The sequence below is a fragment of the Nicotiana sylvestris genome, chromosome 6 (assembly GCF_000393655.2).
Source record: "Nicotiana sylvestris chromosome 6, ASM39365v2, whole genome shotgun sequence".
NCBI classification, from domain to species: Eukaryota; Viridiplantae; Streptophyta; class Magnoliopsida; order Solanales; family Solanaceae; genus Nicotiana; species Nicotiana sylvestris.
Window position 1 is genome coordinate 88,504,219 of NC_091062.1, and position 23,693 is coordinate 88,527,911.

General features: G+C 37.1%; 3 protein-coding genes across 3 annotated transcripts; 2 read left to right on the forward strand and 1 right to left on the reverse strand.

Annotated features, from left to right (window-relative positions):
* Positions 1–1,409: 1,409 nt before the first annotated feature.
* On the reverse strand, positions 1,410–6,313 carry LOC104242387 (probable boron transporter 2). Its single transcript, XM_009797430.2, has 12 exons — positions 6,104–6,313; positions 5,845–5,927; positions 5,561–5,753; positions 5,352–5,490; positions 4,742–4,907; positions 4,377–4,543; positions 4,080–4,253; positions 3,868–3,963; positions 3,291–3,428; positions 2,893–3,212; positions 2,238–2,508; positions 1,410–1,971 (listed from the first exon to the last, which is right to left on the reverse strand). The coding sequence occupies exons 1-12, from the start codon at positions 6,205–6,207 to the stop codon at positions 1,660–1,662; spliced, it is 2,163 nt and encodes a 720-aa protein (XP_009795732.1). The 5' UTR covers positions 6,208–6,313; the 3' UTR covers positions 1,410–1,659.
* An 8,682-nt stretch (positions 6,314–14,995) lies between these two features.
* LOC104242389 (uncharacterized) lies at positions 14,996–15,496 on the forward strand. The gene has a single exon (XM_009797432.1). The coding sequence runs from the start codon at positions 14,996–14,998 to the stop codon at positions 15,494–15,496; it is 501 nt and encodes a 166-aa protein (XP_009795734.1).
* Positions 15,497–17,005: 1,509 nt separating this feature from the next.
* On the forward strand, positions 17,006–17,617 carry LOC138870906 (uncharacterized). The gene has a single exon (XM_070148748.1). The coding sequence runs from the start codon at positions 17,006–17,008 to the stop codon at positions 17,615–17,617; it is 612 nt and encodes a 203-aa protein (XP_070004849.1).
* Positions 17,618–23,693: the final 6,076 nt, after the last annotated feature.

The window sequence follows — 23,693 nt, forward strand, 5'->3', positions numbered from 1 at the left end:
ATGGAAAGCTCAGTATCTCGATAGTGGACACATCATGATTCTATAATAGAATTTCTATTATAAGCATGTTATCTATCTTGATTGAGTTTAAGATCCTATCATCACAGCTATAATTGATGGAGAGATAAAGAGAAGAATAAATTATCTATGAAAAAGATTAATTACAAAATAGTTTCAAGGGAATTTTTTCTAAGACAGAGGGGTCCAAAAGTGGTCATAAAATCTTTATCTCCCCCAAAGTATGATATGGAACTGGTTAGGCAAGATACTTGGGATGGTTTTAAAAGAACAGATCAATAATAATTCGGACAAAGTACAAACTGTAGATACAAAAACATCATCGAAACCACATTCAAATCCCAATAGAGAAACCCCCCCCCCCCAAAACCCCCCAACAAAAAAAACAGCATTTTTACCCATCTGCCTAAGCTTTAGTCGGCAGTGTTATCCAATACTCCCTTCGTTCACTTATACTAGTCTAGTATTCTAAAAATAAATTTTCACTCTTACTTGTCACATTTAGCTTTTCAAGAGAAAAATAATTTATTTTTCCAGTTTTGCCCTTATCATTAATTACTCATTCCAAATCATTTTCCAAATCCATTAAGACCATACACCAATTAATATGAGTATCATGGTAAATTATGCACTTCATTTATTATTTCTTAAGGGGTGTACAAAGTCAATAGTGGACAAGTAAAAGTAAATGAAGGAAGTATTAGGTACTTAAGTTGCGGGATAACTTGTACACGGTGAAATAGCTGAAACACGTGGTGCGTGCAATCTAACCCAGAAAAACAATATTTAACAAAAAAAGTACAAGCTGCAGATATAGTGGAAGGACTTGTATGCATTCCACTAGTTAGTGCACCCCCTAGCCAGTTGGCCAATGTTACATAAAGTGAGCCTAGCCTGTCCTTATAATACTTGTCTGATAGCCTTTATTTCTTATCATTCTGGAGTTAAAGCAGCTAACTCTAGGCATATTCAAGATGCAACTCCTAATGGCAATTTATGTAGGTGATACATGGAAAAGGTGACATGATAAACTTCCCTGATATTTGACTGACAAGCATTAGCAAAAGCTGAGAGTTCCTTTTGTTTGTACTATCGCAGAAAAGATTTACATGCAGTTATGCACTAATTCAGTACTTTCTTAAAAATTAATGCAGATGAAACACAATTCAGTAACACAAGAACTGTTAAAAGCTAATAGCTGATTAGAATAAGAGAATGTGACTAGGAGGTCACGGGTTCAAACCGTGAAAACAGCCTCTTGCAGAAGTACAGGGTAAGGTTGCGTACAATAGGCCCTTGTGGTCCAACCCTTCCCCGGACCCCGCGCATAGCGGGAACTTAGTGCACCGGGCTGCCCTTTTAGGTAAGAGAAGCTTTGACAAAAACAGATGTACTTGTAGAAAATTTGTACTCTTTTATTTCCTGTTATTATGGTTTGTCCTTTGCCCAGAGAATTTGGATTGCATACAAGAATAAACACAATAAAACAGTATACATTGTTGAAGTCACACAAACAAGGAAACAGATGCGTATGGGAAGGTTAATCACACACTTAGACTACCTCTCAAGCACCGTTAACAACATAGAAAGACCTCTCGAGAACCACTAGAGACTCTAATTTCACCACAATATCTGTTAATACTAGGTAGAAGACGGACCACGACCATTTTGACCAAGGTTAGATGGCTGGGGGCTAGGAGTTTGCTTTATTTCAAGTCCCTTGCCAGTCAATCTGGGGCTCCTTTCTCCTCTTAGTACATTGACTCTTGGACTGTAAGCCCTTTGTGCTAACTGTGGGCTGTTCATAGACTTGATTTCCTCAAGTTTGGTGGGAGTGGAACTAGTCACTCTTGGGCTGCATGGATTCCGGATCTCCCCACGGCTTCTTGTGATTATCTCATCAAGAATTTCACTACTATCAATGCAGGCAGGTCTTGCCTGAGGATCTTGATCCTGTAAGTGCATAAATCATAGGATTAAGAGAGGTGTGTCAGGACAGCTTCAATCATACATTCCCATATAAAACTCTTTATCAGAAATTTTTCAGGGCAAATCTTATATCCTGATTCATGCATAATACTGAATAAATACTTTTAGAAAATGAGAAACCACTATTAATCTCAATTGAGAAAGTATAATGGTTAATAGTACACATTATTTTAAGAGTGATGAGGATAAAATAAGAAATTGAAAAAAGCTGAAAGATATAGACAACTTACTCCAAAGGACATATTGTATGCTATTGCAGGAGCTTCTTCATATTCTGCAGCGTCTAAATCTTGCAAATGTGCTCCTTTGAAAAACTTGGGAAGCAAATACTGGCGCACTGGGACAAGCAGCATGATCAACATTGGGAAAAGGACACCAGCTATTGGTATCCATGTTATGCCGAAACACAGGAGCAAATAAACTGTCTGAAACAAGGTGAACCAGGCAATTGTCTTGAAAGGTACTGTCTCAACAAATGTTGCATGATTCTCTTCCAAGACCCTGAAAAATGTGCGGATCAGGAAAGGTATACCAGAAGCAACATCAGAGACAGAGCAAACTACATTCTTTTATATACAACGTAAGAATCTAGCAGGGAAACGTAAGAGGTTGTGGTGAAAAATGAGGATAGGTTCTAACTCTTTGCGGATGTTTGAAAAAAGAAAACGTCCGATTAGTATCTATTTGATCGTTTATAGTCAATCTCATCCAAAGACCTTAAGAGATAGTTACAGCAACATAAAATTGTAAATAATTTTAGGCCTCTCTATGGGATGCCGCGGTACATGCGTACTACAACATACGAGACAATATTAGAACAGAAAAGGAGGTGGGAGGTAGAGATAGGGAGTGAGGTGTGATACGAGCATTGGGAACAAAACTCACTTGTATCGTCGACTTGGTGCAGTGAAAAGCAATAATATCCTCTCCCAAAATTGATTTCCCGGCAAACTTTCAATTGCCATGAAAGCAAAGTATCCCCAGAGAACAGAAGAAGGAATCTTTTTCAAGATGGGCATAGCAGCGACACAAGCACCAACCATTAACGCCTGAAGGAGATTGCTTAGACGTTGCTCTTTGACTTCTACTGGTAAGAGCTCATCGATATCTTTATCTACATCAAAGACTGTCTCGTCGACTGGTGCATCAATGTACCCAGTACTGGACGCCTGTTGAATCGTCGTCTCTTTTAGCTCTTTCAGTCCCTGTTTGAAGGAAGACTGTAAAATAAGCATTTTAATGACATTAATTGTAGCCATTAGGAAATGACATTAACTATTTACCAGTCCAGAGGGAGTTTGATAGACAAGGGGAGTCTGCATTTCATTGTAAGCCTCCTGCATGCTCCTATATAATTGGCCAAGATTTTCATTTTTACCGATGCTGTTTCTCGCTGTTGATACAAGCTTATTCCGTAAAAGCTGTTTCAATCGAAATAAGAAAATTAGAATAATATATCAAAGAAGAGAATTAGAATATGCTCATCCTTAATCATTACCGAAACCAAAAATGGTTCCTGTAGATGTTACAGTGTGAAACCTTAGGAAAAGCAAGAAAGCAGGAGATAACAAATACTTATGAACTAAAGTTCTTTTTTTTTTTTATTGTTCTGGGACGATCATGTAGTATTAAGTAGATCGTTCCTATTTCCCTACTATTCAATCTAAAATATCACGTTAATTAAGATTTTACACTTGCCTAGGGAGCTGGTGTGTAGACTTGTATTATTCAACTAGAAAGTAGCAATGGATGCAGAAACATAATGTGAGTCGGTAAGAAATTTCCTAGTCCACTATATATTCAGCATTAGAAGCAGTGGAGAACTGTGTAGATTTGAATATTAAAAGAAATGTTTAGTACCTGATGTTTCAGAGTAGCTAAGCTTTTTGTATGCATTGGAGATTGTGGAATGACTCCATTTGAAGGAGGAATGCCAAGAAGACCACATATTATGACCTGATGAATTTACACAAGTACCAAAGTGAGGCACCGTATCAACTAAGTACTGATAATTCATGCACTTTTGCAAAAAAATTGATGTTAAAACAATGAAGCCAGAGTCAAGAGCCTACCAAGAAGCCCAAAAGAAGGAGGTCATAGTGATACGAGGAAGGTTTCTTTAGATTGAACTCTTTTTGTTGGGAAAGTTGAGATGCAACACTGTGATCAAAATAGTAAAGGACAGCAATCATTGTGGCTGGGATAAAAGCTCCGACAATATATAGAGGAGGAACGTGCATCATTTCCTGTAAAAACCATCATCTTGAGTTTCAAAATATGCAAGATCAAACGGACATCGAATACATCAAATAATAAATCCATGATATTGAGATGGATCAAATACTACAGGAAAACAAAATAGGAAAGACCTTGACAACTGTCCAATTTGAGTAAGCTCCAGGTGACCATGGATTGGGGCTGAAAAGCCTCCGTGGTATCCCTCGTGGAACATCATGGGATGGTATGTATGATACAGCCGTCCAAACAAGCACCATTAGTGGGACACCGTAGTCAGCAATAAATCCTCGAAACCACCCTTTGAACAACATTGAAGTGTCAACAAATACACAAAGTACCTTTTTAGTTTCAACAGGAACTGATTATTTAAACTGATGACTATAAGCAAGCGTCCGACCTACATACTATATTATAGTCAAGTAATATTTTTTTAAAAGAAGAGAATTTCATTCTGTTATCAGTAACATTCATGTAGTTAATTTTTTTCATTTAATACCTGTTCCATAGCGCCAGGATCTGGCTTTACGGCTCTTCAGTGCAGAAAGAAGAAGACCAAAAGATAAAACTAATGCAAACATTCCATTTCCAAAGCGCCAGGAAGGTGAAAATGCAGCCTGACGAGGATTTTCTCTCTCTGGTATGCCAAACTCCTCCACCAAACCCTGTGTTTTTGCATTAAGCACTGAGACTTAGAAAAGCATTATGCTTATTCTAAGAATTTTGTCCAGAGTTGCTATGAAAAAAGTACAAATTAGTGAACACCCTCTCTTTTGGTGCAGACCAACCAATTTTTAAAAACCTCAAGAAAGTCATAATAGGCTTCATTGATGGGGAGAAGGAATTGGTCTTCCAAATCTCACCAAATACTGAAAAAAGTTTGTAAAAAGAAATAATTTTCAGAAGATAAGTTCATTATTTAGCTAAGAGCTTCAATAATAGTTCAACGAAGCCAGCTGCTAACACAGCTTTCTGAGGAAAAACAGTAGCAAAACTAGACTCTGCTTTTTATGTTGGTTTCAAGCACTGTGTACTGCTTTCAACTTGGTTTTTCTGATCAGAAGATTGAAGGAAAACTAGGATCATACAACACATCTAAGCTTGCTTACCTTAATAGCTTCCTGCATAAAGAGCATTGCAATGAGCATACCGAATAATTCACCAGCCAGACGTGTAAATCTGTTTATTATAGAGCAGGCACCCAAAACTGCTAGCAAGAAAAGCAGAAAGGCGGTCCAAACACAAACCCTGAACATAACAGTGTTAGAAAGGGTGATGTTGCTGCTAGATAGAGAGTTTGATAGTGCTCAGAAGTTACCATCCTGTCCAGGCTAAGAAGAGATTTGGACCCAAGTCCTTCCGATCTTTTGCAAACTTGAACATGAAAGTGTACATTAACACAGTTGGCTCCGCTACACCTAGTATAAGTAGTGGCTGTCCTCCAAAAATGGAGTGGATCACACCACAAAGTGCTGTTGAAGCAAGAGTCTGCACCGCAGTTATACTTCCATCTGAGATAACATTTGACAAAAGCAGCATATCAGTAACTACATCCATCAATAAGATGAAACTAATGCAGGGGAAAAAAATATCAAATCTTACCAGTGCTTCTTTCCAGTTGCTCCCCAAAAGAAATAACAGGAATTGCTGATGCAAAAAAAATGTAGGTCGTTGGAGCCAGGATCCTGCAATAGAACATGAAAGGCAATCTTCATGCAACTATAAAAAGGTAACGGAGAATATAATTCACTACATATGCACTACGCTGTTGCGGAGGAGGGCAAGAATACTCTAATCTCAATGAAAAATAATGTTTTTCCAAGTGCAAAATCATTGATAAGTAATTTGCATTTCAGCTAACCTGATACCAGCACGGAGACCACCGGTCCAATCTTGCTTGTAGCATAACAATCTTCCTTTAAGATCATTCTTGATTCCACGGAGGGGAACGAATGTTTCTTCCATGATCACTCAAAATTTGTCCAAAATGAAGAGTAGAAATTTTGTTCTTTTTTTGTTTTTCGTTTGACAGACAAAAAAAAAACTTGAAGGACAACAAACTAGCACAGAAATGAAGGGACTCGAGAGGCCAATATGAAATTTAACTAAACTTGCATAGGCAAAGAAGCAAAACTTTGGGCAGGAAGGACAACACCTACTTGATCATGACTAGAGTATTTAGGATAAAAATGAAAATTGGCTGATTCATTTCTGTTAACTGTATACTGACCTTCATTAAGGTCCATAAAATTAGCTGTTATTTACCTAACTCTACATATTAACAGATTTACAAAGAATGATTCTTGAAGATTACAAATTAGGAAGAACAAAAGAATCAGTTAGCAATGAATAAGATATGTATAGGATGTACCTAAGACTTCCAAAAAAAATTCTGCCTATTTGAATCCCATAGGACCACAAGTCAAAAAGATTAACGGAGTAAAGCCATCAGTGGTATAAAAATCAAGACTTTAACGAAAGAAACAGCAGTACTCCATTTACTGAGATCTCAATTAACGGTTGACTCCAAAATGCTTTAGATCCATTACACCAAAACTCTTCCTCACATATATAGAATAAGTAGACGCCACTAAAAATTGAACTTAACAAGGAAAAAGTGGGACAAAGATCTAATTTTCAGTTACATGTCAGAACTTTAGTATCTGACAAAGCTGTTTATATATCCTTAGTGCTTAGAGCAGAGAGGACAAAGTAGTACCAAGAATCAAGAATTTAGCGAGACCCCATTTTTAGACAATTGATTCTTAGTGCGTTAAAACAAGTTCAACCAAATGGGTATAACAAGAAAGCAAAGAATCAGAGACTTAGCGAGAACCCATTATCAGAACTTGACAAGAATGATTATGACAACAGAGATAAAATGGGCATGAATTAATCTATCAAATTAAGTAGCTTTTCACTCTTACATTACTTCAAGAATAGGCAGTTCAATAAAGGAAGAAAGTGAGTATTTGAGCAGCCTGTTTTTACATCAGTCAGGAGAACAAAGTAGTAGAAGAAATTGAACAGGAAGCTTGCTTACAAAATGTAGAAGGAAAACTGAATGTGGGTATGAAAGAAGAATGGAACACAATGTGTGTGTGTGTGAGAGAGAGGGGGGGGGGGGGTGGATTGCTGATGGAAGTTGTAACGGAAGTAAGCTCTTCGGTCGAGGGATGATTGGTTTGAAACTTTGAATTAAGTGAGAGATGAGTCAGTCAGTATAAATAACTCTCTCAGCTCCCTAAAACCAACAAACAAATAATTACTTTAATTAATTAATAAAACACCAGTAGTAATTTGGTAAGTGAAGCTGTAAGTGTATTCGTAATAAACATTTAAGTAAACATAGCACGGGCTAGCCAGTTTTCGGACCGATCATTCAAAAATAACCAGCATTTGCAAAGTCATTGAAAATAGCCATTATTTTACTGCAACACAGAAAGTTCCAACATAATATACTGGAGATCGATGCACTTGTGTATGAAATTCCAGCATATTATGCTGGAACTCCAACACGGGGAAAGTTTCAATATAATATACCGGAGATTGGAGTGCTCCAGTATGATAATTATTTTCGAACAATTTTTTCTTTTTACTAAAGTGACCGAAGTGGGCAATACCTAATGCTTATTATATACTTTAATTCTTCATTTCTCCTATCTAATATGAAACCACTTTGATGGATACATAGGTTAAGATGATATTTAACTTGTGTATTACACAAATTATAAGACATGAAAAAATCAAAAAGAATTGCTGAAAAGAAAAGTTGATTTGAAAAAGAAAAAATGTACAAACTTAAATACTATGATGATTAGTTAAATATATCCAAAATAAAAGTATTGTAAAAGTTGCCAGGAAAGAAAAAACAATACCGGTACTGTAGTTTGGTGAATCTGGTATTGGAGAGATTGGTAAGGAGACGGTTAAAAACAGTGATTCAACTGAAAAGCTTCTTTCATGACTAGGAAAGGGATGCAATAAAATAAAAAAAAAAAAAAAAAAAGCGAGCAGTTCAGCAAAGAGCCAAAGACAACCGCTAATTGACCTTTGAAGTTTAAACAATTAATATTTGCACTGACCAACTTTCTTGTCACTTCCTCTTATTGTTGTTAGATCTAGTTTAATTTAGAGGAGAAAGCAAATTTTGACTCCTATTAACTTGTAAATGTAAGTTCAAAGATACACGCATGAAATAAAGTCTCAGCTTAATGGAAGCGAGATTGCTTGTTAATAATATACTAGTTTTATGATATGCGCGTTGCGCATGTATATTATCTCAATCAATAGAAAAAATTTAAAAATCATATAAATATGAACAAAAAGATGCTTGGTAGCTAACTTCGATGCTCAAATTAAACCTTTTTTTATCATGTTAGAAATATTTATTACTTTTTCTACCCCATTTTAGTTATCCAATTTTATTTTTATTATTATGAGAAAATAAAAGACTACGAATTATTTTATTTTTCTTTGAAATAATTCCTGTTTTATGAAAACAAGGACTTCTAAAGAAGTCACGAACGCCCAATTATGTTTTTTTCTTCTACAATATGCTAAGAATATTATAGTTATGGAAAGATTTAATTTCCTAAATATGAGTAGTTTTTATATAATTTAAATTAAAAATATATTTAATAGTTACAATTTTATTGAAAGTCCTAACTATTAGAAAAATAATAAGATGATAATGGCTATTTTGTCCATTAGAAACTCTATTTTAAAGGGGTATAAAAAACGAATAATATTTCGCTAAAGGACTTCGTACGCGTGTTGTGTGTGTATCCCGTGTCATGAGTAAGAACTTTTTAAAATCACATAAACATTTTTTAAAAAGTATCTTGAATTATAAAATAAAAATTAAAGAAAATAGTGTAAGTTTCTTAAAGTAAAGACTGTTTATTTTGTTTAGCTAATTTTATAAAGAAAGAAACTTGTGTTAACATTGCTTACAATAGCATTTCAGTCCGTCTATAACCTTTAAATTTTTCTACGAAACAACTTAAAAAGGTAAACATGGTTTTCAAATACCTTTTCTGAACTTGAGTTTAAATATTTGTTTTTCAAATATAACAAATTTATGTCCAACTTCAATTTTCATACAAAGAATATGCTTTAGTTTGACCTATTATTCATTGTAAAATAATTTTATTATTTTAGATGTATATTATTTTGAAGATATAGTACGTAATTGAAGGGTAAGATGAAATGTCAATGTTCATACACAAATAATTATTTTAGTTATAATATTCTTTGTTTTGAATATAAGCTCGCATTAAAAATAATTTTGTAGAGATCTAAAGATAGTTCTTTCTTACTTGAAATTAAACGAACTTGCCACTTTACAAGAATAAATTAAATTGTATTTAAAGTAGAATCATAACATTTCTACAGTCCAAAATGCAAATAAAAAGGGGTAAAAGAAAAGTTCCGAATTGTTTGATAATCAAAAAGTTCGCCGAAAAGTTTCTTACAATTTAAAATGTAAATAAAAAGGGTAAAAGAAAATTTCCTACTTTTGTTTGATAATCAGCAAAATTGCCGAAAAGTTTGCCATAACAACAGTTAGAATTTCTTTTTGTAATAAGGTATAATTGAAAACTATTTCGATTCCTTTTTGGAAAGATATTATACTTTTATTTAGCTTAGACTTAGATAATTAAATGATTATTCCTAAATAGTAGAAAATTAATTAAATGACTATTTTTAAATATTAGGAGAATAATCCAAAGGACTATTTTGTCCAATGTGAATTCTATTTTAAAGTGGTAGAAAAGGCAAACAACATTTCGCTAAGGGCTTTCGTGCTTTTAATATAGTAAATAGATTACCCCACTATGTAGACTCTACATGAGCAATTCTAAATAATTCAAGCCAAATTGAAGATATCATTTTTACTATCATTTAGCAAGAAGATTTATTTTATAGAACACCACTTTTCTACCTTAAGGTTTGAGGTCAAAATGTGGACCATTTTAATGTTCGTTTCCATGGCATAAAATTGTCAATTTTTTCTTATGTTTATAAGAAGTTAGTACTCCCCTGGTCCACTTCACCTGACTTTTTTTTGTGGTCCATAATATTTGATTTTTTTAAATACAAAAAAATAATTAACTTCTTTTTTTCAAAGTTGCCCTTAAAGTAAAGATTCTATGAATATTTATTGTATTTTCAATAAATAAATTAATATTAATATGGTCAATTATATTGTTAGTTAATGCTAAAAGTTTGATTACTTAATATGTGTGAAAACAGCCAAAAAAATCACTTAAAGTGGAATAGATGGAATAGTATATAACTATATATTCTATAAAATGATCAGTACAATGGCCGGAAAAAACCAGGACAATGATTGAATTTTAAAATTTTAAATTTGCCGGCGCTTTTTAGTCAGCTAATTGACGTACGCTCTAGTTAGCTAAAAGTGCAAGTTTCTTTTTCCTGAAAATTCATCAATTTATCCACTTTCTTTGCATTTTTTTCATTTTTCCGGAAAAAGAAAAATTAAATCACCGACGGGACATTTATTACAGGAGAACATCAGTGAGGTTGTTAATCGCATTGCGAGTTTGCGACTACATTGAACAGATATACACGTATACTTTATATAAAATTTTGTATTACTACAACAGGCCACGACCTTTTATAGTGGCATGTTATTTGTTTCATTTTTAAGTTATTAATCTCATTTATTATTATGGATAGTCACATATAATTATCTTTTTAAATGATTTAAACGTTATAGTTGTACAAAAGCCTAATTTACAACTCAACGCTATCTTACTTCACAAGGAGGCTGTGCCTACAGCAAAGCTCGCATTTGCAGCCAATAGAAAATATAGATTAATTAGGTCAACTAATCTTTTTCCAAACCAACACACAGACACACACCAAACGATCCTTTAGTTATGATCAACCAAAATATCATTTCTTCTCATGTAAGCTGTCCCTTTTCCATAAAAATACACAAAGTAATCATGATTAGATCTTAAATCATGCAAGTTTAGAGTGAGAGATCAGAGTAATAAACCTAGGATTTCATGGTGGAGTTTTCGAAGACCTTTCAGATGCATATTATATATATATAAAAATTAAAAAGGCCCTCAACGCCTTTTAAGTGGAAAGTGGCATTACCTAATTAGAGATTCCCCCTTTTTTGCTACATTTACAAGGCACCTGGCCTAACTCCTTTTGTTAATGCCTGCATGTACTGAAGCTTAATTTAATCCATTTAATATGTTCTTTTCATTTTCTAATGGGAGATCAAGATAAAGAATTGATATTCTTATAGGTAGTAAAAGATTTGCCTACCATGATATCTTCCTAAAGTCACTAGCATACCACTTCCATTTAATTAACTGCAGTTCGATTCTTTTCCTTCTTGCTGTTGAAACTTTTTTACTCAATCGATCCCTTAGTTCAGTAGTTTGAGGTTTTTGTATATATATATATATTAAAAGATTTTATATATTATAAAACAAATTTAAGCTGTCAAAATGATATATCAATAATCGGGACGCAACTAGCTAACAATTGCTTGCTATCTAATAAATTTTGAAAGTTTGAGTTTGCCAGGATATTATTTTCAGCCACTTTTTTGGTTTCGTCATAGTCATTCCAGGACAATATGGTTGTTACTTGTTAGTATTAAATGTTGGACCATGGTACATTCCTAGTATTGTTTAAAATAATTCAACCCATACATGAATAGTGTTCCAGAATGGAAAAAATGAATATTGCCCTTCAGTAATTTACAGATGATACGCGCTAATGGTTAGTTAATTAGTCCATATATATGAGTTATGATCTATGTACATTGATATGCCATTAACATGACCATGGTTAAGGGAAAAACTTGTTATTTTTTCATCACGACTAAGTAAAAAACTTTGAGCAAGTAAAATTTATAAGGGAGTCACTGTGAAAATTTGACAAGTGGTATGTGTTTGGTACAAAGAAAAATGTTATTCACAGAAAATACCTTTCATGAAAATTACAGGTTTCACTTATTTTCTAATGTTTGTTTTGTATTGGAATATATTTTTTATATTACTAAAGATTGATAATAATTTTAACAAAATAGAACAATATTTTTCTGAAAATTTTGAGATTAAAAATTGATAATAATATCTAAGTGTTAGTTGGAGCAAGTGATATACAGTACTGATAATTGATAGATATAAAAGAAAATGACTTCCATCCATATAGAAGTTTAAGATCTCATCTTCTTAATAAAGAGAAAAAAGTTCAATTACCTGATCTAAAATAATATCTATATAAAATAATACTCCTATTTCGTCCGTCTTTGTTTTTTTACATTGGTCAAGTACAATAGTTTCCAGACAGTCGGTTCTTCTTTGGTCCTACAATTTTATTTAATTGATGAGGTCTACTTCACCTCCAATATAGAAATATAATGGGATAACCCTGGGCTGTCTCTCTTATGAAAGTAAATGAACCTAGGAAAATTCACTCCTAATACTTTCGGTGTACAAGTCTTTGTCATATATTTCTCATCGTCCTTAATCTTGTTTTTAACAGAGATATATTGGAGGAAAATCCAAGGTACATGCATGTTCATTGGCTTATAATATCTTTCAAAACCTAGCTAGCCAAGTATCTTAGTCGTTGTTCGTCACTTAAAAATTTAACGATTAAACTTTTCGAGTAAACTTAATGCATAACGACGTCCTTCTGTTTTTTTTGTCATCTTTAGAGGTAGTACTTGAAGGGTTTGAACTACTTATTTAGTAAGTTATTTAGGGAGTAAAATTGGTTAGTGACAGTTGACGGAATAATAGAGATAACACGTAGAACCAAAGATAGATGGAACGTGAGTCATTAATTGACTGTCACCGGGCGCGAGTGTGTGGCTGGTGTTAGACGGATCCCGAAGGCAGAGTAGCTGACAATAAAAATTCAAAGATTTGATATCGGATAGTATTTAATGAGCAGCCGTTACAGAGAATATCAACATTCAAGACCAACCGTTATGCAGCCATCAATGTCGATTTTATTCTCATTCAAGAGGAGCTTGATTTGAGGATCTTGTCTTCCCAAATAGGGCTATACATAGAAGGATTAACAACCATTGTAGGGAGGTGAAAACATTCTACTCACAAAAAACTATAATCCACTGTCTTGTTACGCTCAATTTGAACACCTGAATATTGCATTTACTTTTATCATCAGAAAAGGCTAAGTTCTTAGTTAGACTTGTTATCTCCTTTAATACCATTCGTTAATTTTATTGTCGTTCTTATTTTTTTTTTTTTTGGGTCAAATCGATTCAATTGTCTATAAACCACGCTATAAATTTAATTGTACCGTTTTACGGATAAACAAGTTAGCGCTCACCGTGGGGCATAGACAACTGCATAATTGTGTTGATCCGTTCGTTTGTTACTAACAAGTTTTGGTTTTTTCCCAAGTAAAAATCAGATATGGGAGCTAATGAATGGACCAGAATGCGAAGGAGTTTCATGCTCGGATAGATCAGATCCTAGGCGCGCCGCTGGTGTTAAAAGAACTAGATTCGAGGAAGTATATGCAGTTGCCATTTAAATCGAGCGCGGTACCGGAGCTGATCCCGAAGAGGGGCAAGATGCCAAATATTCCAAAATATAATGGTATTTTGAACCCACAAGAGCACATCATGACCTACACCACGACATCAAAAGAAAATGACTTGGCTCAGCATGAAATTGAGTCGGTTTTGTTAAAGAAGTTGGCAAAACCCTCACGAAGGGGGTCCTGGCATGGTATTCGCTTTTATCTGAGCATTTAATCAATTCCTTTTAAATGATTGCATATTCATTCATCAAAGCTCATGTTGGATCAAGAAAGGTCCAGGCCAAAGAGGCGGATATATTCAGATTTCGCAAGGAGAATCTTAGTTGTTGTGGGAATTCGTAATCCGATTTCAGAAGGAAAAGGATGCTGCTACCAGCGGTTCCGGGTGAATGGGCAGTGAAGGCATTCGCGAAGGATCTCAATCCACTGAGTTTCGCTACCTCCCAAAAATTGAAGGAGAGATTGCTCGAGTTTCAGGAAACCACATGGGCAGATATCCACAATCGCTACGAGTCAAAGATAAGGATAGAAGATGATCAACTTGGTTCTTCGGTGTCCTTCAAGGGACAGGGTTGCGATAAAAACCAGGATAAGTTTAAAAATGACTTTGATACAGACCAGAGGTCCTCTAGGGGTCATTTTCTACCGTACGAGAGGACTGATAGGTGTAGCAGTAAAGTATTCTAGTCATTAGATAGGTTTGCTTCCGATAGAAGGACAAATCATGGCTGGAATAACAGATCGTTGCAAGAGAAAGAGGTGCAGTGTCCCGATATCCCGCATATCCCAGGTTATCAAGTTACAACTTCAACATCAGCCTAGTAGAATTGGTGTCGGCAATGAGGAATATCAAAGAAGCACGGTTTCTGAAACCAATACGATCAGATCTTAGCTAAAGGGATCCTAATCTGTGGTGTAAATTCCATGGGACTAACAACCATAGAACTGGGGACTACCGTCATCTTCGTGAGGAGGTGGCGACGTTGTTGAAGAATGGCCATCTTAGTGAGTTTTTAAGTGAGCGCGCCAAAAATAATAATGGTAGAACCTGGGATAATGTGGAGCCGTCAAAGACAGCAGGGTCACCTTGGATGATAATCAACATGATCTTCGGAGGAAACGAGATCAATGGAGTGACATTTTCGGCAGCAAAAAAGACAAAAAATATTGGTCACTCATGGAAAGAGAATCCGAGAAGCCGCAGAAGATGACATTACCTTCACGGAGGAAGATGTTGACAGGTTTTGTAATCTCTCTTATTGTTTTAGACTTCAAAATTAAGCGTGTTTTGATTGATCTAGGAATTTCAGCCAACATCATACAATGGAGGGTTCTAGAACAAGAGAAGTTGACCAAGAGCATCATTCTGGCTGCAAAACTTCTAGCTGGCTTTAACCTAACAAGTGTCACAACCCGAGGAGAAATTTTGCTTCCCACATACGCCGAAGGGGGAACTAAGACCACTTTGTTTGAAGTGGTAGATGGAAACTTGGTCTATAATGTGATCCTCAGAAGACCGTGGATACATAAGATGAAGGTTGTGCCCTCGACCTATCACCAATTGTTGAAATTTCCGACACTAGAAGGGATCAAACAGATAAGAGGAGACCAACTGGTAGCAAAAGAGATGAACAGTGTAACTATTTCTAGTAGTAAGGATAAAGAATACAACAAATAGTATTTACAGGAACATATGCCTTCTCCCATCCCAATCAAAGATGGTAAAAATGAGGAGTCATCCGAATTATATCAGGTGAAGAGATCTTTTTAGGTACCAGAGAAGACAAATGCGACAAATCAAACGCAGAAGATCTCGAACAGGTGGCATTGTTCGAGGAATTTTAGAAAGGAAATTCCACTTCGAAATGGGGTTGAGTCCTGAACTCAGGTTAAAACTTATAGATTTCCTTAAAGCTAACATTGACTGCTTAAAGTGGTCGTATTCATATACGACATGTATTCCATTGGAGGTGCCTATTCACAAACTAAGTCTGGATCCAAACTTCCCACTAGTAAGGCAAAAGAAACGGCCGATAGTAGAGGTCAGAAATAGGTTTGTTAAGGAAGAGGTAACCCGACTACTCAAAATCAGTTCAATTCAAGAGGTAAAGCATCTGGAATGGCTAGCTAACGTAGTAGTACCTAAAAAGAATAATAAGTTTAGGATGTGTGTAAACTATAAGGATCTAAATAAGGTGTGCCCTAAAGACTCATTCTCGTTGCCAAACATCGATCAAATGATTGATGCTACGGCCGGGCACGAGCTAATAAATTTTCTTGATGCCTATTCCGAGTATAATCAAATTATGATGAACCCGGAAGATCAAGAGAAGACCTCTTTCATCACAAACTTTGGCACAAGTTATTGATGCCTTTTGCTCTTCAAAATTTTGGAGCCACTTATCAGAGGCTCGTTAATAAGATCCTTGAAAAACAGATAGGTAAGATGATGGAAGTCTATATTGATGACACGTTAGTTAAGTCTCTTAATGTAGGTGATCACTTAGAACACCTCCAAGAGAAGTTTGACATTATGAGAAAGTACAATATGAAGCTCAACCCAGAGAAATGTGCCTTCGGAGTTGGCTATAGTAAATTCTTGGAGTTTCTGGTCTCATAAAGAGGGATCGAAGTGTACCCCGACAAAATCAAAGCCATCGAGGATATCCAAGACCAGCTAACGTGTGTGGAAGAGGTTTAGAGGTTGATCGGTTGGTTGGCAGCCCTAAGTAGGTTCATTTTGAGGTCCTCAAAAAAATTCTACCACTTCTATCACTTTTGAAAAGAAGAACGACTTAGTGTGGACTCCAGAACGCCGACATTTATTGAAGGACCTAAAAAGGTACCTTTCCATCCTCCGTTGTTGTCAAAATCGGGGGAAAATGAGCAACTACTAATTTACCTAGTGGTCTCAGAAGTAGCGGTGAGGGCTGTCATGGTTTGAGAAGAAAAAGGTACGTAATTTCCTGTTCATTATGCTAGTAAGATACTATCAGGAGCGGAGACACGATATCTACACCTCAAAAAATTGGCCTTAACTCTCGTAGTTGCCTCTAGAAAGCTTAGTCCTTATTTTCAATATCATCTAATATTCGTTGTGACAACCTTCCCCTTATGAAATGTCCTTCATAAGTCTGAGTTATCGGGTTGGTTGGCTAAATATGCAGTCATAGTTAGCGAATTCGATATGGAATACAAGCCCAAGACTGCAATCAAGTCACAAGTTTTGGCCGATTTTGTGGCCGATTTCAGTCTAGGATTAATGCATTTAGCTGCTAAAGAAGTAGTGCTGGTATTGGGAACAACATCGGGAGTTTGGACCTTGTTTATAGATGGAGCCTCCAACGTAAAAAGGTCCGGTCTCAAAGAGGTTCGAATCACTACTTCGAGGGAAACCCTGAGACATGCCATTAGAACGGTACTAGTAACTAACAATAAATACGAGTATGCGGCTTTGGTTGCAGGAATCGAATTAGCTCGTGGGCTGGATTCTGAGGCAATCGAGATAAAATGCGACTCCGAGTTGGTGGTAAACCAAATGTATGGAATTTTCAACATAATGGAAGAGTGCATGCAACAATACTTGAACAATGTTCAAGCATTACTTACACGATTCAGAGAATGGTCAATCGTCCACATCCTGAGGGAGGAAAACGTGGAGGCAGGCACATTGGCTAATTTGGGCTCATCCATAGAGATGAAAGAATCTTATTCCGGTAGTGTCATCCAATTGCTGCATTTGGTGTTGGATATGGACGAATACTATGAAGTCAATTCAACCAACCTAATTTGGGATTGAAGGAACGAGTTCATTGAATTTCACTGACATTGTAAATTACCAAAGGACCCAAAAATGTCTCGGGCACTATGGACCCAAGCAACCCGTTACTATCTTATTGATCGATAGTTGTACATGAGGTCGTTCCAAGGACCATTGGATCGATTTCTAGGGGCCTTGGAAGCAGACTATGTGACGAGGGAGTCCATGAAGGAATATGCAGAAACCACACCAGTGCAGACTCCTTGGTTCTCAAGTTAGTCAAGGTCGGCTATTATTGGCCCCGAATGGAACAAGACGCAAAAATATTCGTACAAAAATGTGACAAATGCCAGCGTCATGCACAGTTAGTGCATCAACGAACGGAATTGCTGCACTCGATGGTGTCACCGTCGCCATCTGTGAAGTGAGGGATGGACATAGTCAGCCCCTTACTGCAAGGGCCAGGGAAGGTAAGTTCTTTTGGTTTTAGCTGATTATTTTACTAAATGGGTTGAGGAAGGTCCTAACAAAAGATCAGAGAACGTGAAGTGGTTGACTTCATATAGGACGACATAGTCTGCCGATTTAGAATACCAAAGGAGATTAATTGTGACAACGGGCCACAATTCGTATGATCTAAAGTCATATAGTTTTTGGAAGGATTAAAGATAAAATGAGTTACGGCTTCTTTGTACCACCCTTGTTCTAACAGACAAGTGGAGTCAACCAACAAGGTAATTATCCAAAATCTTAAAAAGAAGTTAGAAGATGCTTAGGGCAAGTGGTTGGATGAGCTATCGGGTGTTCTATGGGCTTACTGGACCACAACAAAGTCAAGCATAGGAGAGACCCCCTTTTCACTCGTGTACGATTCAGAAACTTTAATACTAGTAGAGGTGGGGGAACCAACCTTGAGGCTTTTCCGAGCAAACGAAGAAGCAAACAATGAAGCGTTGCTAGTCAAGCTAGATTTGCTTGAAGAGCATCGGGATCTAGCATACGTGAGGATGGTGGCACAAAAGCAAAAGATGGAAAGATATTATAATCGTAGGCAAATCTCAGATATTTGAAAGAAGGGTTGGTTCTAAGGAAAGTCACTCAAAGCACCCGAGAGGTCAATGCCAGGAAGCTGGGATCGACATGGGAAGGACCTTACCAGGTTTCAGCTATAAATAGTAAAGGTTCATATGAGTTGGAAAACTAAGATAGAGTTAAACTGCCAAGCAACTGGAGCGTGACTCACCTCAAAAGGTATTATTGCTGAAGATCCTTGCTAGTATTGAAAGTATGTGCTGCACTTTTTTTCCCTTCGACCAGCTTTTGTCCCAATTGGATTTTTTTGGTAAGGTTTTTAATGAGTCAGCAACGTAAAGCATACTACGAAGGAAGGATCACCATTAAATCTAACAAAAAGCTATGTGCGGATCGACTCATATGGATATCAACCTATGGATGGTCTTTGGCCCTATAGCATAACTCCATAGTCTCATCGTCCTCCGTTAACAGATTGTTTATCCATCTACAAGCTATTTCCATTAATGAGGAAGCAACACAAAAGTTTGCTATGAAAGGAATATCATCGACGAATGCAAGACCTCCAGTGTTCGAATTCTCATGCTCAACATCCGAACACTGAGGGGGGGGGATAATACATGAAAAAACACTAAAAGTATTATGAGGACCGGGGACTATTAGAACATGATTCAATGTCTTATCAAGACTGGGAACTGCATGATCAACTCCGTAGAAATAAATTGTTCAAGTTAGTCACATGTATTGGCAGCTTCATTTATTTAAGCAAATGAATATTTATGTAAATGTACTTTTAATAATAGAGGGAATAAATCAAAGTCCTTTTATTCTTATCTTATTTCTCGTCTGAATGATAAGTTAATTTATTTTATCTTTTGAAAGTTAACAAAAACATCAAATGCTTGTACCAGAATGAACATGAGACTCCTCTTCAAGAGCACCGTAAATATAAGGATCCTCTTTTATGAACCTTCATAGTAAAGGGTAGATTCCAGAATAATTTATGCCCAGAATCAAAGGCTATCGGATGCAAAAATATTCCTGAAGCTTTCTCAATTAAATGAAAAGGAATGTTTTTGCACAACACTTAAGAAAAAAGTTTTTTTCATTAATTAAAGTGCCAAAATTAGTAAAAACTATGGAATAATTACAAGGAAAAAATATATATACACAATCACACACACATCAACTCTTGCTGCCAGAATCCGAAGGGAGAGAGGAGTCTTCATTTTCTGTTTTAGGAGAAGGCTGTTGCCCCACTAGTTCGGGGCCTTCATCTTCTTCAGTTTCCAATTTGGATCCTAAATACTCAGAATTAGTAATCGAGGAGTTGGATACAGTGGGTCGAACATGAAGGTTTTTATGAGCGATTATCTCTAGTCCCCGGTCCAGAGCAATGCAGCCATCGATATTGGCAACGCCTTCTGTAACGACCCAACTGGTCGTTTTAAGAACTAACGTTCCGATCCACTATTAACTGCTTTTCTCGAGTTTGTTTCTGCCATTTTGAATCGCAGGTGCGGTCTGAGGCAATGTTGAATTTGGTCGCAAATGCGGCCCAAGTACCGCAGAAGCGGCACTGCATCTGCGGGTAAGAGGTCGTAGGTGCAGAATTGGTCCGTTTAATGAAAAGTAGCAGGTGCGGTCCATTTTCCATAGAAGCGGGACTGCAGGTGTGGTACCATGGTCCCAGAAGCAGTTATCGTTGGTCAAAAAAAGGGAAGAACGAGAGTTTGAACTCAAAACTACGAAAAACGATTTGGAGCTCAGTTGAGGGCGATTTCTCGAGGGTTTTTGGAGGAGAAACATTGGATTTGGGCCATTTGGAGTCGGGTACTCATGGCAAGAACGTGATTTCAAGTTGATTGAGCTGGTTAGAGGTAAATGACTTGCCTAACCTTGTGTGGGGGAACTCTTATTAGGATTTGGTATTGTGTGTATATGAGTACCGTGTACGTGAGGTGATGAGTGCGTACACGTGTTTATTGTTAAAATCCCATTTTCATTAAGTTAATACCTATTTTTTCTTGTAATTGAGCAATATTTGTACTTGAAGCCTTTTGCTTAGTTTAGGAAAAGCATGCTTATGTGATTTAACTATCTTACCTGCTTTAATTGCCTACTTGTACTCCGTGCAGCATGTTAGAGTAGAATTTCCTGCTTAAATTAGGGAGTAGAACTGTAAATTCTTCTGAGATTGTTTTGTGATTTACTTTGGGACTACGAGACGATATCCTGGGAGATCCCCCTGCATGTTTACTTTGGGATTACAGATCGGTATTCCAGTAGATCCCTCTGCACATTTATATTTGGGACTACGAGACAGCATCCGGTAGATCCCCTGTACTGGATATTTACTTTGGGACTACGGATTGGTATTCCGGGAGTTTCCCTTGAACATTTATGATTTGGACTATGGGACGATATCCCATGACATTACTTGTTGCTATTTCTATGTACTGAGTTAGACTCTCTATGTGATTTTATTCGTTATAGACTGTTAGCATTTTAATTATATTGTCGTATTCTATACTTTTTTACTTTATTTTTCATCTATAATCAGTAGGGCCCTGACCTTCCTCGTCACTACTCGACTGAGGTTAGGCTTGACAGTTACTGAGTACCGCTGTGGTATACTGCATGCCCTTTCCTGCACATATTTTTTGTGTGTAGATCCAGGTTCTTCAGCTCAGCCATACCATCAGTGAGGCGAGGCGATCTTTAGAGACTTCGAGGTATATCTGCCACGTCCGCAGACCGAGGAGTCCCTTTCTATTCTCCCTTCTCGCTTTAGCTCTCCTGTATTTACTTTTGTTTAGACATTTTGGAGTTAGAACACTTCTAGTTATTCAACAGCTTGTGATTTCATAAGATTCTGGGTTTTGGGAGTTGTTTCAGTTTGAGAGTTTATATTTGTGTATGCCGAGCGGTATCTTAAACGTTTTGTTATGTTTTATCCGCAGTTTTTAGCTAGTTTTATCTTTCGCTCTCTTTTCTGCAAATTTTTAGGCTTACCTAGTCATAGAGACTAGGTGCCGTCACGACAATTCATGGAGGACGAACTTGGATCGTGACAAGTTGGTATCAGAGCTCTAGGTTCATAGGAGTCATGAATCACAAGCCGATTTATTAGAGTCTCGCGAATTGGTACAAAGACATCTCTACTTATCTACGAGAGGCTATGTAACTGTTAGGAAAATTACACTTCATTTGATTTCCTTGGCATGCGAGATTTTGATATCACAAATTCTAAACTTCTGTCTTCTATTCTCTCATAAATGGTGAGGACACATGCTACTAGAGATGACCAGGCACCCACGCCCCCTGCTAGAGCTGTTAGAGGTTGGGGTCCAGGTAGAGGCCAAAGAAGCGCCCGTGGTACAACTAGAGCACCCATGCGAGCTGTCACAGAGGAGCCACCAGTAGCTCCAGCCGGAGTCCAGGCACCTGACACGCCTACTGCTACTACTATTCCAGCTCTTCAGGAGACTCTTGCACAGTTCGTGAGCATGTACACCACTCTAGCTCAGGCAGGGCTAATTCCCCTTACTGCAGCCATATCCCAGGCCGAGGGAGGAGCATAGACTCCCGCCGCCCGCACTCCTGAGCAGCGGGTCCAGGTTGATTAGATCCCAAAGGTTATACTGGTACTGTCTGTGGCCCCAGTTCAGCCCGAGGATAGGGTATCGGCTTCAGAGGATGAGCAACGGAGGCTTGAGAGGTTCAAGAAGTATAAGCCTCCGGTATTCATTGGTTTAGCATCAGATGATGCCCTGGGATTTCTAGAGGAGTGTTATCGTATCCTCCGCACTATGAGTATATCAGGATCAAGTGGGGTTTCTTTCACTGCCTTCCAACTTCGAGGAGCAGCCTACCAATGGTGGCGTACTTTTGAGTTGGACAGTCCAGCTAAGGCAGCATCCCTTACTTGGACTCAGTTTTCAGATATGTTCCTAAGAGAGTTTGTCCCTCAGAGCCTCAGGGATGCGTGGCGCGCAGAGTTTGAGCATTTACGCCAGGGCACTGTCGCGCCCCCTTTTTCCTTGTGGAGTTCGGGTTTCGACATTCATTGGGAACAACTCGTTTCCTTTTGGGAATTTGGTATTTAAAGAGTCACCACCTAACGATTAAGGTGTGTTAGGGTACTTAGAGCAATTAACTCATATAACTAGTTTGAATTACCAGAGATTAGGGTAAGGACTCGAAATAACCTTGAGAGGAAGGTGTGAGGTACCCCTCGCGGTTCACAATGGTGGGTCCCGACCGAACTCAATTATGTGAATTAGTCATTTAACAGGTAAGCAGTCTAAGCACATATTTGTAAATAAAGGAAGTTTAGGCAGTCATATGCAAATTAAGGGAGTTTAGATAGTCTAAGCACACATATGTAAATTGAGGAAGGGAAGTCCTAAGTTGGTTAGCCTATAAGATCACATCTGTACAATACCCGGTAAGCCTTCCTCAAATAGAGGGGTTACACGTGGCATTAGCGCACATGTCATCATATCCTTTTACTACCCATTACCTTCCCCTTAGTGGTTATATAAGCGATTTTTAAATAGCGAACTCTAAGCGTGTTTTACCCGTCCCTTCCTTATGGTCCTGGAGGTGTTTAGGACCTCTAATTTTAGGCGGTTCTAGACTTTCTTAAGGTGTCTAAAGGGTAAAAATCTAAGCGACAACAAAGAATATATAGGACTATCAAATAGAGAAACAGTTAAGGGGCTCATATTTACCTCCACACATAAGCAAATAAGTAGCACATCTTAAATACAATTTTGGGTAATTTCAGAGAAGTCTAGAAACAGGGTATGAGCATCACAAACATAGAATATACAACATTGTTTTAAAACGAGGTGATATAAACCTAATTAGTTTGCCTACTGATTTTAAAAACCTGTTAAACCTGGGTAGTTTCACACATAAAACAGAGCATAATTTCACAGTTTTAGACCATTAATTACCTAAGGCCTGCCTAGGCGCAGGTCTATATGCAATCATAATTCTGGGAACTAATTAAATTAACTTGAAGTTATTCAGTCCTATAGACATGCTGATCTATGCGATTAATGTTACAAAAGCT

Excerpts from the sequence above, each read along its gene's own strand:
- LOC104242387 (XM_009797430.2), bottom strand. The coding sequence starts at position 6,207 with ATGGAAGAAACATTCGTTCCCCTCCGTGGAATCAAGAATGATCTTAAA. Across the intron at positions 4,908-5,351 it reads TTATGCAGGAAGCTATTAAG|GGTTTGGTGGAGGAGTTTGG; the intron begins GTAAGCAAGCTT and ends GCAAAAACACAG. Across the intron at positions 3,213-3,290 it reads ATCAAACTCCCTCTGGACTG|GGACTGAAAGAGCTAAAAGA; the intron begins GTAAATAGTTAA and ends TCCTTCAAACAG.
- LOC138870906 (XM_070148748.1), top strand. The coding sequence starts at position 17,006 with ATGGAATACAAGCCCAAGACTGCAATCAAGTCACAAGTTTTGGCCGAT.
- LOC104242389 (XM_009797432.1), top strand. The coding sequence starts at position 14,996 with ATGGAAAGAGAATCCGAGAAGCCGCAGAAGATGACATTACCTTCACGG.